Here is an 18,896-nt window from a genome sequence, read left to right as displayed (position 1 = left end):
TAAACTGATAATCGAAGGAATATTTTGGGAAAAAAGCAAAAAAATTAAATGGATGGCTCCGATTCGAAACAAATCTGAAGGGTTCTAAATTTGACAAAATCGGAACCGTCGGTTCTGGAACCTGATTCGGTTCTAACAAGATAGGTTCTGTAACCGGATCCGGTTCGAGGAAAGTGGCTGGGCCGCGGGCATTGCGTCGTAGCAGTCCAACCCAGATCCGATTTGAGCAGTGGGTAGGCCGCAGTCCGATTCCGGCCCTAACGGGTATTTAACCGAACCGTCTTCCAAGAAGCCGACCGTGACATCGCCATCCCGCACCGAGCGAGGTATTCTCCCTCTTCTCTCTAGCTCTCTCTTTTCCTCTCCCTCCTCCCTCCATTCCCCCTCTCCCTTCTCGTCTCCGCTGCTCTGCGACCTGTGCGAAGCTCCTGGAAACGCTTTCCCGTTTCGGTATCTTTCAATTGCCACCTGCTGCAAGAAGTCACCCGAAACCCCTCCTCTAACCCGACCTCTAGCAGCCGTCTCCCGAAACCCTTACTCCTCTCGCGCCTCTTGCAGCCGTTCCCCGAAGCATTCCGCTTCCCCGACCTATTGCAGCCGTTTCCTGAAACCCTTCCTCGTCCCTGGCCTCGTGCTATTTATAATTTTGATAAATTTAGTGATTGTTATTCTGAAGTGAGTTTTAGGTTTTGTGTGGGATGCACAATTTCGGTGCTGAAATCATGCTTTAGTTATTGATGATTGGTTTTAAATCGTGACGACGATCTATTGATACCAAAACCAAGTTTCTTTCACGTCGTGTAATTGCCGCATGATTGTTCTAAACATCTTCCTCGTGCAGAATTAGTGATTATATATATGGTTACTGTGTATGATACATGCGAAGCCAAATATTTTTTTCTGCTTTTGAATTGTGGTCAAATTATCAACATCTTGTCTTAGTCTTGATCAGCTGATTTTTGTTTAGATGATGCCTTACGTATTGCATAATTTTGAAACATAGATTCCTTTTTCTGACTATATCAATTATTTTTTGTGCTGAACTTTTTCATAAATGTCGTGTGATATTGGATTCTCATTATATATATCTTTTCAATTCTCGTTCTTAAACCATGGTGGTTGCTGTATGATGTACATGCATCTTGTTGGATCATAGATGTTTTTCAATCGCTCAAGTTACTGGTTTTTTTCATGATATGTGTCCAATGTTTTTTATGGAATTTGGATTATTTTCAACCATTAGCAAGTTCTGATTGTGTCAAATTTGCTGATGGATTGTTGTGATCTAGGAACAAGGTAATGCATGTCTGATAAGTTGATCTGGATTGTCCAGGAACAGGACACAATTTAATATGTGATGGTTGTTGAACAAAATGCATATATTGTGTAACCATAAATTGTGAACAGGTTTTATTTGTATCAAATGTGTTGATATGGATTGTCGTGAACTCTGTGTGGAGTGCCTGAACTTAATTTCTGTGTTCTCTGAAGTATGGGAAGGTTCTATCATGAAATGAATGGTGTGTTGTCTCATGCCACAAATTGACATCGAGCCAAATTGATCAGTTGTGAAAGTGGACTCTGAACTTGTTAACTTTTGACTTTTTGTTCTGACTTGGAAAGTGCTGTTTGTTATCATGATAAATATGTTTTTTGTTTTAGTCTGTTTCAAATATCAATATCTGCAACCATCTGTGCTTGCTAATTGCCTTTGAATGTACATAATTGTCATTATATACATATATTTTTAGGTACAGACATAAGAACCTATAAGTTGGTTAATATGATGCTCCTGGATAAGAAATGAATGTGTACACTCTCTTTTACATTGCTGAGTGGGGTTAGCATCTCCACTTGAATGTAGGACATCATGTCTTACCTACTATGATACCACCCTCCTTGTCTTCTCCTACTTTGACTTGTGAAACCCATCTATAAGCTGGCCGTTGTCTTCTCTACTATTGACCTAATTGTTAGATTCTTAAAATCCTGTCCAATTAGGATTGCATATTTGTCATGCTAGAACTAGAGACATTTACTTCCCTAAATAATATACTGGTCTTCATTGCCATCGGATCAAGAATCAAACTGTTCAAAATCATTTAAGTGTTAGGTCCGATTTGCTCCTTAACAATTTCTCAGCCCTTAGATCCTTTTTGTCCCGAGAGGACATTTAAGATCATGTTTTATTAATTTATTTTCAATACAGAGTTTGGTTTGCTCAAATTTTTAATGGTAATAGGCATGTTTCAAAATGTCAGTTGTGTGAATTGTACTAGTCCTTGGTCTGACTAGTATGAGTCTAGTATGTAATGACGTACTGACAAATGATGTATACATGATGTGATCTCAAGTCGCAGTTATGCAAATTGTGCGGTCCTCTTGCATAATTTGTTGGTGCACTTTATTACAAGAAAAGTTATATTCTTCAATCGACAAGTAAAAAAGAAGTCATTTGCTGGCATTTCTATCATGTAGTTGACTTGTTAGCTGACCACATCTAAAGACTTGATTTACCTTCCAGATAAAGGACTATAAATTGGTAAGCGTAATTGATCCTAAAAATGCACCCATTATTCAATTCTTTTGTAAGCCCACATGATGGATGATATGCATGACCAAACTCAGTATTTTTTGCAGCTTTAGTGGTTCAAGTGCATGTCTAATCCTCATTCCCTTTTTAAGAAAGAGAAAATTAAAAGAAGAGAATGACCATTTTGCTACAGCAGAGATGTAGCTATTATTTGAAATCAAATGTTTTACACTTCATCTTAAGTCTATTTTCTTCCTTTTCTTAAGTCCTTTTCCTCCATGTACTAATCTGACCTTGTATTTGTGATGTAACTGATTCTTGATTTGATGTCAATGTCCATGTCCATCATGATGGAATATGTGGTTAAATTTTGTTTTAACAAATCTTGAATGGAGGTTTTGAGTCTTTTGATCAAAGATTGCAATTTCGGTCTGTACTAGTGTACTGAGCCCTACTCGGTATGGTACGTATCGAGGTATACTGATGGTACCCGTCGGTACGCTCAAAATCATAAAAAAAACCTCTAAAAAAGCCTAAAAATAGAAAAAAAAGTTAGATTAAGATTTTTAAATTAAAAATAAATATAAATTTAGTGTAATTTTAACAAAATAATGTAAATTAGGAAAGAATAGTATCACATATCTTTTTCAAGCTTTGAGTAGTTTTATGGTATTTTTTTATACAACTTAACTTCAATATTCAAATGAATTTAAGTAATCAATCGATAGATATACTTGGTTCTACCAAAAAAAAAAAACGACGGGACTCCACGGGTGGTGGATCGGGATCCTCTATCCTATGTATCTGTATATTAATATGATATGTTTGTCAGACTTAATTCTGAAATTGATCTCACGATATGGTGTACTGGTACACCGTATGTCATTGGTGCATCAATGTAGTGATGGTCGTAATCTGATTGTCGTGAACCACATGTATCCGAGGCGGCTCTTGAGGCAAGGATAAATGTGGCATGTGTTAGTGTGGAGCATAGAGAATGTCAGAATTTCTACTTTCGCTATTGATCTGTTGCTTCGTATCGTAAAATCGATTATCGTACTGTTGTTCGAAGAAGTATGGCTAACTGTCACTGTACTGTTGTTGGTCGTAAGATTCTCCATAATACGACGGCTGTGAATACGATGATTCAATCCACAAATTAGAGTGTTTTTCCTCTAGAAAGAGAACACATACCTCTTGATTAGAGTATTCTTCCTCTTAATCCTCATAAATTAGCCTCCTAAATTTGATCCAATCCACAAATCGTAGCTTTGTTAAATTTAAGAGAATGAAAAATGAGAAAATAAGAGAGATGTGAGTGAAAAAGAGTTTGAGAGAGTGAAATAAGTTGAAATTGGAGAGAGAAAAGGGTTTTAAAACCCATTTCTAAGTCCCAAACGATTAAATTAACCATTTGAAATAGGGCAATCTCAGCCCTTGACTAGCAACAATCAATTTTCGATCGTTACCACCCGGTACAGGTCGGTAATGATCAAAATCCGAGAGTACTGGCCGGTACATGTCGGTAACGTTCGGATTTCGATCGTTACCGCCCAGTACAGACCCCGTATTGCCTGATACGGGGCCAAGTGACCGATACTGCTCAATAGATGGCGGTCCACGTACCGGTACCCTATCGGACTAGTATGTATCGCCTGTACCGAGCGGTATGTATCGGTACAACAAACCTTGCTTTTGACCAAGATTCACAATACATTTAGTACGGTTTGGTACATATGATATTCATCAGTTTGATAGGTTAACCAAGGCAAACTGGTCATTATGTCCATACTAGACTTATATCGGGCGATACTACCTGGTCCGCTTGTTATAGAGTCAGTTCCACCTGGTACGGGGTGTATAGGCTCTGTACTGGATGCTTATTTTTTCAACTTTTAAATTTTTTTTTTTTTGAAACTCAGAACTGGTACAGTACACTGGTATGGACAGATACAGTACTGGTTTGAGACGTGATTGGTACATTATTGACAAACGAAAATATGACCTTGATTTTGACAGAATTGCTCTGCTGTTAAGTTGTTAGTTGTTGTTGTGAATGTTCAACAACTTTTCTACCTTTTGTTTGCCTAATTTTTTTGTAGATTTATTTTTATATGTGATTTTACAGAAAATCATTTGATGATTCTTCAATTCACATTGCCTTTGCCATAAATATGATTTTTATTAATGCTTGTTTTGCTAATTAAGTGACCTACAAAAACGCTGCAACTTTCAAGCCTTTGGCTACAGTTACCATACCAACTTGTTTCCTTTAGCTGCTTAATTTGAGTTCTTAATTATATCACTGACCTTTGCTTGCTTTCTACTGATACAATTTCAGACAAGGGTTTCTATTTTTCCCTGGGAGTCATAAGGGACACATCTACGGCAAAGATAAAGTTGAAGAAGTTGTAGACAGAACACCTGCTTTGAAGGTATATTGTTATGATGAGTATTCTTTCTTGAAGGCATAGTCAACTATTAATGAGTCTTATGCTGGTGGAACTGTAGAAAATTAAACCACCATGGATGGGTCCCTAGAAAATATCAAAACAGTGGATGCATCTGTTGGGAGCACCAAGGCCATAAATATATCACTAGAAGGAAGTGTGGGTGTGGCTGCTGATGTGTCTGGAGAAGGTACCAATGAAATGGATGGATCAATGAGAAAAGCCACTATGACTAGTGGACCAGTAGAAAATGACAATGGCCTTGTTGGAGCAGTGGAAATTTCCAGTAACATCAATAGTTCAGTGGGAAATGTTGATGACAGAGATGCATCAGGAAGTATAACTCATTTGGATGGATCTTTAAATACTGGCAATGTGGATGAATTAGTGACTGTTGCTCCTGAGGCAACTGAAAATTTACAGTTAGAACCTAAGGTTGGTATGGTTTTTCATTCGGAAGAGGAAGCATATGAATTCTATAATTCATATGCCAAGAGAAAGGGATTCAGTGTGCGCAAGGGGCATCTTTCCCGAAGAAGAGATAATAGCATACGAGATAGGCACTATGTCTGTAGCAATGAAGGTACTCGTCAAGAGCATCGCACTCATGTAACTAAGAAACCACGTCCACTGGAGAGAACAAAATGTTTGGCTCGTATTGAGTTCAAAGTGAATCGTAGCAATGTATGGGTAGTAAATAAGCTCATTGAAGAGCACAATCATCTGCTTGCAAGCCCAAATAAGATTCACATGTTGCGGTCACATAGAAAGAAATTGCCTGTTGAACGTGCAATCTTTACTGAAGCAGATTACTATTATGGGGTAAAACCTTCTCTGATGTATGATTCTCAGTCAGAGGAGGTACAGAGTATGGGAGATGGAGAATTGCTTGTGAAGAACCAAAACAGCTGTTTGAGTGCTACAAGGCTACGGGATCTTGAAAAGGGAGATGCACAGTTCCTTTTAGATATTCTGAAAAATAAACAGTCTGAAGATCCGTCATTTTTTTATGCGGTACAAATAGATGAAAAGGAACGCATGACCAACTTCTTTTGGGCGGATGCACGGTCAATAAATGATTATGCCTACTTTGGTGATTCAGTCTTGTTTGACACAACCTATCGAACGAGCAGGTTTGACATACCATTTGCACCATTTATTGGCGTAAATCATCATAAGCAAATTGTTATATTTGGTGCTGCATTGCTGTTGGATGAATCTATAGAATCATTCATTTGGTTATTTAGAACTTTTATGGCTGCTATGTCTGGTAGACAGCCAAAGACAATCTTTACAGATCGCTGTGCTGAAATGTCAAAAGTGATTACTATGACTTTTCCTGATACATGCCATCGACTTTGTTTATGGCACATACTTCAAAATGTTCCAAAGCATTTTCATGGTGTGTCCAACCGTGAATCCAACTTCCAAAAAGATTTTGAGGATTGCATATTTGGAAGTAGTTCTGAAGAAATTTTATGTAAATTATGGGATAGCTTGATTTCTAAACATTGTCTTGGAAATAGTGCATGGTTGAAGGACCTATATGCAGCCACAGAAAAATGGGCTCTTGCTTACCTTAATTCATTTTGTGCTACCATGACAACAAAACAATGGGCTGAAGGCATGGACAATCTCTTCAAGATTCATTTCTACAGGAAACTGCCTCTGCCCAAATTTATTGCACAATATTTCAAGGCATTAGTTCAACTACGTGAAAAGGAACTTTTTGAAGATTATGAATCTAGGCAAACTAAACCTGTTTTGTTGGTTGATATACCTGTTCTAGCTGAAGCAGCAGAATCATATACAAGGACAATATATGTGGATTTTGAATACGAGTACAAGAGCCAACTTGCTTGCCTATGTGAAACTATTGCTATGGATGGGACAGTTTATACTTTTAGAGTTTCTATTCCTCAAAAATGCACTGGGCTTGTTGAGTTTAATCCATCCAATATTACAATTAAATGTAGCTGTAAAAAATTTGAATCAATGGGCATCTTGTGTATGCATGCATTAAAAGTTCTTAACAATAATAACATTCTCTATCTCCCTCCTCAGTACATTTTGAAGAGATGGACAAAGTATGCAAAAGATGGGACATTATACTGTGGACCTCATTTGGCAGCTGATTCCAGTGCCCAAGAGTCATTGATCTCACGATACAGTCGCATTTGTCATAAAGCAGTATCTGTTGCGGTAAAAAGTGCACTGTCAAAAGAATCCCTTGAAATTCTTGAACATGGGCTTGACCGATTCATTGCTGAAATGGAGAATATGTTTCATGGTGCTCCTTGGACCAAACAAACACAAGATGTGAATGTCGATGATGCTATGCAGCATACTACATTAGAAACAAGTGGGATTTGTTTCGATGGTTTTGAGTTTGCTGCGAGATGAGCTTAGATTGTTGTATGCCTTTTTCAAGTGCCTGTTGAAGTACTCTTCACATGGTCTCACATGCAGTGCAACTAGAGGTTTACCACTTGGTGAATGTATGCCTTTTTCAAGTGCCTGTTGAAGTACTCTTCACATGGTCTCACATGCAGTGCAACTAGAGGTTTACCGCTATTTCACCAAGCGCATGCTTTGACTTGTCCTTATGCCTGTGATTCTGTTATTTTCTTAGATGCAGATACTTTGGTGAACTAAGATAGGTTCTTATTAATGAACATCAGTTTGCAGAGTATATCTGTAAAATCTAAGATTTAACTGTTGGGCTCTTTTAATATACTACCACACTTTGAGGGGCTGTAATTTGTAAATTGACAACTGTAGACTGCTTTTGTAAATCTTTCCCATTTTGGCATTCGACATGGATAGGCCTTAACAAGTTCCTATAGTTTTTCCTGAGTTTGGACTTCATGTTTAGCCGCTTTTCTTTACTAGAAAAATTGAAGTTCAGTTTCCTTTTGAGTTAAAGCGAATGTGAATTTACTGTGTGCTACCAAAAGTGTCTTGTGGGCAAATTGATAGACTTGCTGAGAATGAGTACTTTTTTGTTTTATCCTTCTTAGCTAAAAGGGCTTGAAGAAAGAGTTCTTTTCTTTGTGATTGTTGAACACTCTTGAGCATTTTGTGATTTACGGGAAACAGAAACCAATATCAGTTTTCTATATTTCCTGATTTTTTTCCTGATTTTCTAAATGTGGTAGGAATCCTATCCTTTATGGGCAAAGGAAAAGGAATAACACTACTTTGCAAGGTGGAATAACACTACTTTGCAAGGAATCCTATCTTAACCTAAACTGGCACGGATTAGCTGAGTTTTGTGTTTGTATGATTTGAAATGCATTAAATAGTTACATTATTTCTCTAGTAATTAAACACTTTAAGTTTTGATATGTTACACATTGTGGGGCAGCTGTTTTTTATTTTTTTGTGATCTAAAAAGCTGTAGTTTCACATTGATGATGTTAAACAAATTGTCCTAGATGTAGACCTTTTATTTTCTTGTCTGTTTGATATTTATTGAACCAACTGTGCTATCTTGATTCATAGTTAGATTTAGTGTTTGTGCAGTATATAATAGAGTGCGACCAACTAGTTGGTAGGTGATCTATGAAGCATGAACAATTCAAAATACTTGCTATGCCATTTTGAGACTTGTCAGACACCTCTCGACATGCTTCAAAGTTCAAATACTTCAAAACATATTAGGACTCATGTGTAACTCATATTTTCTTTATGTTTTGCATGTATGTAGGATGTTTATATCAATCTATAAAAGTCTTCAACACAATAAAATGTTCATAGACTAGGATGTGTACTTGCTACAATGTTTCATATACACATTGGAAGTTTTTTTGGTGAAATTTGATAAACCATATAAATTGTTGTTGTGCCTTCTATAAATTTTGTATATCATTGATTTTGTTTTACTTGTGTAAAAAAATATAACATGTAAAATCTGTGTTAATGGCTATGTCCGTGCTTTGTCATGTCTTTTACTAGTTTTGCTGTGTTGGCTTGTCTATATCATGTCATTGTGTACATGCTTCATATCAGGTGATCAAAGAAATCACTACTTGAGGTTAAGGTTTCAAGTTCAGATCTGTGACCCTTGTCCAGTCAGTCCTGGTATGGGGGCATGCTGATGCATGGTATGGTCCCTTATTGGCTGGCAGGGATCAAAGAGAATGAAGGAGAGAAGAGAGGACGAGAGGAGAAGAAGAGGAAGAGAAGGAGAAGGTTGGAGGAAGCTGAGAAGATGGCTGTGCGTGCCGTTGAAGGGGGTGACAGTGACCATGGTTTAAAATATCTAGTATTGGATCCATACTGGTCATTGGCCAAACTGGTATGGTTCTTGTTCCTACTGATGTACTAGCACATGGTACACAGATACATGCTACCACCAAAGGGGGAGGCGAAAGAGGAGGAGAGTAACAGAGGAATAAGAAAACGAAGAGGATGTGTAGGAGTCTTGACCTATGGGTTGGCGCAAGGTATGTAATACCGTACCGTACCAGTATTTCAAGGTTGGTTCGGTATGGTATGGTATCGTATACCGAGCGGTACACCAGAGCGTATCTAGCGGTACACCTAATTTTAAATATTTCTTTCTCTCTACTGTAGCACTATAGCACATTAGCGGTTCACGTATCGGTATATCGTCGGACCGGTATGTACCGCCCATACCGGGTGGTACCATTCGAAATTGCATACCATGGGTTGGCGAAGGGTGACCTAGGGCACAGGTGCAGCTATGAGCGAGGGACACAGAGTTTGGTGTAGTGATTGAGAGAAGGTGGCTTTTTAATTAAAAAACTCTTGAACTGGCCTGCATCGCTTGAAATGGGCTGGTCGTGATCCGATTCTCTATCGGACTAGTACTTACTGCTCCATTCATATTGTTCTTGGCAGCTTTTTAAACCTTGGCAGTGATGACCACACAAAGAGGAGGTAGCGGTGGCGATGGCAGGATGTGGATCCAAGGCTATGACGATGTGGGTGGAGGTGAAGTGCAGGAAAAAGAGAGGAGGTGGAGGTTGTGGCAGCGGTGATGGTGTCGTCCCTGTTGTTTTTTAATTATTTTACCATCTTGAACTTGTTGATTGCCAACAACTGCCGACAGGTAGTTTAAAATAACCATTTAGAATAGCAAAACATAATATTGTAGAGAAATGCAAAATGATATGGAGGTCGACTGGCCCATGTGTTGGTCCTTCATCTAATTCGTAAATATTGGGTCATAGTTAGTGGTACACCTGGTATTTAGACCATTTCTTGAGGTAAACGCCGGTGACATAGCATCATAAGCACTTTACCCTCGGCTATCTCATGGGCATTTGACCTTTTACTTTTTACATAGTTTGAACCTGCATATTGTTGATTTATGGCTTCCTCCTTCCTGAAGAAATTATGGTACTACGACAGGAATTTTCTTTCTCTAATTTATTATAGATTATATACTTCTATTCTTTGTTCTTGTTTATACTTGCATCCAATGTTAGTATCTATATGACCTATATGGATTAGCTGAAATATACAAGTTCATATGACACACACATACACATTCATTTTCATTCTAGGGTTGACTCCTGGATTGCTTACGGCAAAGCAAGTAACGTGTATTAAAACTTCTGGGACATTATTTGTCTTTTCCACGCCCTGAAATGCATACTTACACAATCTATGATCCGGTGATGTTTGGTGATTATTTTGTAAAGTTAGTCAATAGTGTAAATTTAGGAATGGTCAACAGAATGAATGTCTGTATATATCTAAGAGAACTGAACAGGAATTTGGATTTTAATGCTACAAGAAAAACTCAGAGGAGCATTTCCTTTGTAACATGACCAAAACCTCAGGGCTATGAGGTTGTAAGAGTTTATAGGAGAACCCCATATTCAAGTTTATCAAGCAATGTCATTGATAAGGATAAAATTGGTCAACTTGTAACATCTCTTTTCTTTGTTCATGGTTTGCCTTCAAAAATTTTGATATCTTTGTGTTTGGAGATTTTTTATTGGTTTGTTGGGTTTATAAGTAATGCTAGGTGGGATGTATTTAGTACCTAAGAGAGAATAGTATTGTATTTTGTGGATATGTAGGTAACCTACACTACTGATCCTTGAACTTTGGAGAAAATTTCAATTGGGCTTTTAAACTTCAATTAATTCCTGATATTTTTATGGAAGCAGTATTAAATCATAGACAGTTCATACTTCATACAAAACATCAGTTGGTGTGGTACCTATCCAAAAGACATCAGGAGTTGCAGTTTTCGGGGATGAAGTTGGCACCTAACTAAGTCATCAATTTATTCTCAACTGATTCATTAAATTTCAGTTGATGTTTTAATTCAGTCCATCAGTCAACTTTCATCCATAGACCTTGACAGAAAGCTGATGTAGTTACAATATACCCATAGTAGTTCACAGTTTACATATAAGGGCAATTGTGATGTGCCCTTTTATTTCATCAGTGTTTTCATCATATAGGGTCTGTTGAAAATGTTTCACACAGGTGTTTTCATCAGGGTTGGCAAGTATAATCCTATCGCACAACCAGATTAGCTTTCCGTCAAGGTCTTTGAGTACATGTATGGCAGGATTTGTTTGAAAACATAAATTGAATTTAGGAATTCCTTTGGAAACAAAATGACATTAGGCACTTAATTGAAATTTGGCCTAAAAAACAATGGTGTATTTCACTTGATGTTTATTTGTGGTCTAAAATACTGATAACTATGAAATTTTTTGTTATTCTTTGTGATAGCTGATGGATGATTTGTGTTGCAGTATGCGACTCCCCTCAGAATCAGTTTAAGAAAAATGTTGACCATGGATTTGTTTTGGATGCATGGATTTATGTTGGATGTGTTGCTTCCAGGAGCTACGGGAGATGTTCTTCAGTTTTTCTTTTACAGTTTTTGGATGGGTTCTGTAACACCCTTTGAAGAAATTCTCTCTCGTATATGTATCCTGCTCAAGATGATTGGGGTATGCTGCACAAATACTTGAGTGAGTGTGGTTTTTATAAGCAGCACATCTGCAGAGTAAGAAACCAGTAGTTCTAATCATTTTGTCCATTGCTATAGGTATACTTTTCAACATATTTTGGAAAAAATCAATGGCCATCTTGGTAAGATCGAACATGTATTTGGAACTTATATCAACATATTTTGGTTGTTTTGTATGTACTAAAAAATTGATCTCACTCATCAATGTGCTTTGTGCACTGAATTCTCCTCTTGAATTGATCGTTTGCCTTCAATCCCATCATCACAAATATCTTTGGTTAATTGCATCATCCAGATGAGTATAAAAAAAAAGCTGCATATAGCTTTCATGGTTCATGATTTGCTTCTTAACAAAATTGAGAGTATGCTTGTTTTGTCAGATTTGAAGAATATATCTGAAGGCATCAATGGTTGACTTTGCCATGTATTTAAGCAATCTGTTTCTCTTGTGAATTTATCTCTGTTCCGGTTAAACTTAGAAAAACCAATATGCAGGTTTAGATGTAATGACTTGCCTCTCTGACAATGTTGGAAAGACTGATATTATTGCAGATTGAGAATCCTGAATTCTGGAATGGACAACTTTGCTTATAGAAAAAACTATCATGTTATTTTTAGCAAGGTTCATCGTACCATGGTGTACCGTTCGATATGGGCGGTATATACTAGTCCGATAGGGGATTGGTATGGGCGATACATTGGTACACCCCCATGTACCATGTGTTGGTATGTTTGGTACAGCTCTGTATAGCTCGGTACGTACCATACCAACAGCTGATCGGTACACCGGTACGGACCGATAAGGCGAATCATGATTTTTAGTCTATAAATAGTTGCCAAGATAGTATGTATTTTAACAGAAGAACATGCATTTTGTACCTGTCTGACATAAGATGTCAATTTTGCTTAGAATGCTAGGAATTTGCTTTAATGGATTCCTAGTCTGAGGATAGACTGCTTATAACTTAGTCATAGGATAGACTGCTGGTTTTGAAGCTTTGGAGGTCTCGCTTATTTACTATAATGTTCTAAAAATTCTTATCAACAGTGCCTCATCCTAGTGGTTCCTTGTTGTCTTTATCTTTTCTTAGAGGTTCTAGGTCCCGATACTTTGTTTAGCTTAGGTAATTCTCTTGGTGGGAGTTCATGCCTTTGGGTAATCATCATTGACAATCATGTTAGTATCTTCTACACCTTTGGTTAAATTATTTCTTTTAACCTTTTGCTACCTTCCCTTGTGGGGGGCAATTTCATATTTTTTGCTTCAGTCTATCTGAATGAAAGGAGTCAAGGTAATATAGCCTTAGCATGAGAACTGAGATCCAGACATGTCATTCTCCTGTTTCATTCTTTTCCTTCTTCCGCCAATGAAATGTAAGATCATCAATCCTATTACTATATTTCTCTCCATTCTTGCACTTGTCACTATATTTGTGGCATTATCATCTTTCAATAGTAGTTTTCTTGCTGTCTTTTGCTTATATCTTCTTTGCTGGCTCCTGGCCTTGATATATTTGAGGTTAATATTTGCAAATGTGGTCCAAGCTTTAAGTTGCTTGGACTATGGTTTTTCTAGTGCAGCTTTTCATACTAATTTTCTAGGTTATATAATAAAAATAATAGGAAATTTTCATCGTATCGATAATGTATGCAAGTGAAGTATCTGAATGTATTCAAGTGAAGTATTTAGTATTTACCAACTGTTTTGCAAGGATAAGGTATTGTGTGCTTTCTGTTTGAGGCTGACCAATCATCCCTTATACATTGAGAAACTCATTACCTCTTCTTTTTCTTGCACTATGCTTTCTGTTTGACTTCAATGCTTGACCATTAATGGTTAAATCTTTTTTTTTTTCCTTCAAGGAAGAGTGGAACATTGCTGTTGCAGATATGCAAAAACATGTAGCAAATATTGTGAGTTCAAGTAAGGGTCAATAATTTTCTTTAAAGGTAAATTTGATAAGATCACTTTGGTTGCTTGATTGCAACTGAACTTTGGGATATTAATAGGAAGGTGTCTTATATGTGGGTTGCTATTGGAGGAAGCAGTCAAAAGTTTACGATTCTTTCTCTATTCAACTTGATTCATGTCCGTCATGGTCCATCCAAAGGTGATGCCATTTTATTTGAACTTGCAAGCCATCTTGTTATGTTGTCCTTGCAGTTTTGCATTATGATCCATCAGTTTTGGTACCCTGTATTTTTGTTGTACAACTTGGCAAAAGTGCAATGGTGTGTAGGATCCTGCATGTATTCTTGTTGACACTAATCTTGTACCACTATTTGATGTTGCAAGCAGATATAAAAGGATACTTGATGGAAATATCCAACGATAGAACAGTATACTAGGCTGTAAATTCACAGATACATTTCTGCACGTATGTAATCAACTGTTAGGATTCACAACCAGTCCCAAATAGGTGGTACGAGGCTTGTACAAATATGGTTATGTTAAGATGTTGGATGTCTATTGCATCTTGCATTTTGGTTGAATGGTCTATTGGATGAGATTTAGCTGGCATCAATTATTTGTTTCATCACATGTGCACGCAATCCAAATCTTTGCTACAGTTTTTGTGCACCATCGATATTTAATCTTCATAAAACTACAAGGTGATGCTTCGGTTTTGTCAATGTTACTTTAGGACTTGGTTCAATTCCTTGACTAGATATATCTTGCAGGTACAAAGGGATTTATTAACTTGCTAAGTCATAGTTAGCAGATATCGGTCTACCATTCGGCCTTATTGGTGGTTTTACTCCTGCAGGTGCCATTCCTCGTCAACTTTTATCTGAAGTGTCATAGTTTTGTCTTCAATGGTTGTATCTGTGCTCTAGTGGGTTAATATTATTTGCAGTACTCCCATGTAGCTTCTGGTCTGTCAAGCTCTGCAGCATTTGTCTGGACAGCAACAATTGACATCATGGCTGTTCTTGGTAAGAACTTCCAAAGGTAAAACAAGTGTGTGCTTATGTAATTAGAAGAATTGTTGACTGCTGTTTATTAGCCATCCTCACATCTTATGCATGATCAATAAATTCAATTGGATTTGATTGTCAAATTACTGCAACACTTTCCTAATTATCGTCAATGAACTGAAAAGAGTCATTGTAAGAAATGTTGGACCAACATCGAAGTTTCCTTTTGGTAAATTGGTTTCTCGTTTGATATGGTGAACACCAATGATAACTTAGGCTCATAATTAAAAGATTGTGTAATTGAATAATATATGTTTGGTCTCATTTCTTTGCTGTGCGCCCCCTGCTTCATTTGTGCTGATGAAGAAGCGTCACATACTCATCCCTCACAGTGTCTCACAAATTCTTATGGTTTAGTACCCGAGTCATTGGGAAACCATGCCGGCAAAACTTGCCATACTCTGGCTGTAAATTGCTGCTTCCACCAACTGTTGTTGTATATTTTTCTTTAAACTGCTAGCTTAGTCAACAAAGCATACATTTGGCCCTCTGGTCAACCATCATTTTTTCAACTTCCACCAACCACAATTTGCTATAGTTGGTCCAACTTAATCATCACATAGTCATGACACCTTATTGGTAGTCATCATAACTAGAACTGGACCTGCCAGTAGTCATCAAACTTAGGGTTTTTGGTTGGACTGGTGGATAAATCGATCAGATTGTATGCTTAATTTACAAAAAAATTGTAGAATAATTTAAACTCTGACTTCAATAGGTAAAAGATTGGTTGGCTGAGGGGGAATCTTGAAAAATGTAGATTACTTTTCTTCATAATCAAGAAAACTATTTGTTCTAGTTATTCTGGTGGCATTTTGGAACCAACATGGTCTGGTTGGACTGGGCTGATATTTTGGTTTCATGTACAATACCATATCTGAACGGGATTGGCTCTTAGCTGAGGATGCGGTTCCCAGCTTTTTCAGTCGGATGAAACCATGTTTATGTCCAGTTCTGATAATTATGGTTCTGTTGTGATGATACTTGTTTCCTACTACTGATACAGGTGATATACTGATCAGTGTCAGAATACAGTGTCTAATTCTCTGCCATATGTCAATTATTCTCTGGAAATCTGCTTCATAGTAAAGTTGAAAGGATTTATTGGAACAACAAATTCAATTAGCAATCAGTCCTCCATACACTTGTCCCTCCTTGATGTCAGGTTTAGTTTTGCTGGCAATCAAATTTGTGTGGTTAAGTTGCACTATGCAGACTTTGTCTTTCTTTTCGTTTCTTGATCTTGTACATTATTTATGTAATGAAGTGATAGGTTTACCCCACCTTTCATTGGATAATTGAGCCAATAGGGCGGCGACACAGTCAACTCATCTACAGCCAAAAATGGTGCGTGTAGGTGTAGTTGCTTACATATTTCTGAGAAAGAAAGGAAGGCTCCTTCAAAGCAACTCTACATGTTTCGTTAGAACTATTGCTGAGATACTACAGGCAGGAGGGCCAACTTGTGCCCAACCAAACCCATTAATTGGCTTAATATCCGTGGCACTTCACTTATACAGTGCTTTACTGCTGAGAACCAACCTCTGACGGCCACATCAGTTGGGTTTGCCATTTCCTTGACTGGGGGTATTCATGGTGCTACCCAGGTACAAGTGATTGATACCTCCTGCCTATTAAATCAGATCATATATTCTTTACATACAGTTGAAGGTATATTGGTTTCTCAACACACACATGTTAACTAATTGTTTTGTTTACCAATAGGTCTTTGTCCAATGGTAGATTTCTTCTTGATCTTCTTGGAATGAAGAGGTTCTAAAAGTTCCAATGCTTTGTTCAACCTAGATAGTTCTCTCTGGGTGAAGAAATGACATTGATGATATGTTAGGACCCTTTGTTACAGTAACCTTTGTTGTTTTATAACTCTTTTATACTTTTTGGTCCACTCGAATGAGATATAATCAATCCCTTGTGATAATCGAGTGTCAATAGAATATAAATATTTGAGAAATTTCAATTTTTTTAATTTATTTATTTAGCTCATTTAATGTATAGGATGAAATGTTGCTTTCCTTGCACGTGTAGGAAATATTTGAGAAATTTCATTTCCTGAGTAGGTAACCTTGTGTTATTGCTAGGTGTTGTATGACATAGTTGGAATTGCATCCTTATATATAGACCTGATCATGGTTTCGAAAGTAACTATTCCGATTTCAAGCGGTTCCAATTCAAACTGTTAACGTACCCAACCACAAACAAAGGCCTAAGTACAACTAAATTGTGTGAACGTGACGGATAACTAAGGTGCTAACGATGTTTAAATCATGTAAGATAATTGTTAGGAGGATGGAACTGGTGAGGCGTTATAGGCATTAACTTCGCACCTTTTCCACTTAATGCGCCAACTATTAGAACGTCTCCTCGGTGACGACGCAAGCAATCCCCCGGAATCGTTTCATACCACATCGATCCGACAAAATAATAGGTGTATGATTAATCGTCTGAGAATGATGCATAACAAAAACGCTGTGATATCTAAATCATGAAAGAGAAAGGTCAGACAATGAGATTGATTGATAGGATGGTTGACCACTCCATGTCTCTTTCATGTACATATATATATATATATATATATATAGAGCGAGAGAGAGAGAGTCAAAATTAGCAAATGTACATGTTCCATTATATGAGTTTTTTAAGCTGAGGGACCTCCTTCACCCACACGTTTTAGCATACATTTGTAGGGTACAAATGTTCTCCTACATCTGTCTGTGGAGTAGAGTCGCCCACTTCAGGGGACAAGGAATGCTTCTGGAAAAGGATGCTTGGCATGCCACGCTACCATACGCTGTCGTGCACACCCCCCCCAAGGCTTTGATGGATGTTTGATCATGTAGATACCACAGAACCAAACATGTTCATGAGAGAAACAAGCAAACGAATTTATGAGCAGTGGAGTCGCGGTTGATCATATTAATGAGAGCAGTAGTACATTGACTATCCTTTTCCTTGTAATTAATTAGGGTAAAGTCAGTCTTACCGTCCGGAATGATGTGAGAGGGTTTTAAGATGGCAGATGGTTGTAGTTTTCTGAGATCAGCTCAGAGGCCATCAGCAGTAGCTGATGGACTGACTACTGCAACAATGGAGCTACTCTTAGAAACAGAGGCATCAAACACTAAGTGATAGGTTTTCCTTCTCCTTTTTTTCTTTTTTTTTTTCGCTGAAAGTTGTGTGGTATGTGGAAGAAAATGATCCTAATTTTTTGGTCTACATATTCTTCTAGGTAGTCATATTTTTGCATGTAATGATTTTATGTGATACGACTGTCAATCCATATGTGGTGGTTGATATAAATAATAGAAGATAAGAATAATTATTGAAGAAACTTTATTGAAGTAATTTTAACTTGAATACATTAACATGTCCCTCTCGGGATTAGGAGAGAGGAATTTCCTCAAAGGATTTTCCTCGATAGAATAGATCAACAGAATAAGAGATTTCTTTGTATAGTTAAAAAAAATCTTATCTTCGAAATCCTTGAAGGTGATATGACATGTATTTTTCATCAATCAATCGATTCGACATGTGAACAACCTAATCATCTTTACGGTAAATATATTCTATTATATTGTTTTTATCTTATTCTCTTCTCGTATGGAGCGTTTCATAAGACGCATTCTCGATTCTAATCTCGTGGGAATTCCACTGTATTGTCTCGCTCGAGTCAGAGATCCAAAGCCGGGAGAATACTTTTCTTCGAGTTCAGGGCTGATCAAGTTGGGTCATCTTTTACACGTTAGATTGACGACTAAGATTGGCATCAACGAATGGGAATGGGAATCGAAAGAACGACGGTGCCGCCCGGTTCACATTCGCTTGCATGGGGCCTCCATCTCGATTAGGATGGCTCGATACAGAAGAACAAGACAACTGAATGAACTTGAATTGTCGATGGAGGCAAGCAACCACATTCTGTGCGTGCTTGAAAGGGCTTCGGATCGGT

The 18,896-nt window shown here is 37.5% G+C and overlaps 1 protein-coding gene across 23 annotated transcripts; it reads left to right on the top strand.

Annotated features, from left to right (window-relative positions):
• The first annotated feature begins 307 nt into the window (after positions 1-307).
• Positions 308-16,933, top strand: LOC103993696 (protein FAR1-RELATED SEQUENCE 5). Of its 23 annotated transcripts, none has more exons than XR_010489165.1 (8): positions 308-326; positions 4,875-7,546; positions 11,730-11,986; positions 13,814-13,874; positions 13,961-14,061; positions 14,633-14,718; positions 14,822-14,887; positions 15,936-16,933. XR_010489165.1 is itself a non-coding variant. In XM_009413856.3 (2 exons), the coding sequence occupies exon 2, from the start codon at positions 5,059-5,061 to the stop codon at positions 7,384-7,386; it is 2,328 nt and encodes a 775-aa protein (XP_009412131.2). In that variant the 5' UTR covers positions 308-326; positions 4,875-5,058; the 3' UTR covers positions 7,387-7,839. The 23 variants fall into 23 exon arrangements, 1 of the variants encoding a protein (XP_009412131.2); XR_010489163.1 differs by having other exon boundaries at positions 14,809-14,887; XR_010489164.1 differs by having other exon boundaries at positions 14,822-16,933.
• The last annotated feature ends 1,963 nt before the right edge of the window (positions 16,934-18,896 follow it).

The sequence above is a fragment of the Musa acuminata genome, chromosome BXJ2-8 (assembly GCF_036884655.1).
Source record: "Musa acuminata AAA Group cultivar baxijiao chromosome BXJ2-8, Cavendish_Baxijiao_AAA, whole genome shotgun sequence".
Lineage (NCBI taxonomy): Eukaryota > Viridiplantae > Streptophyta > Magnoliopsida > Zingiberales > Musaceae > Musa > Musa acuminata.
This window is presented reverse-complemented; position numbering and strand designations above follow the sequence as displayed.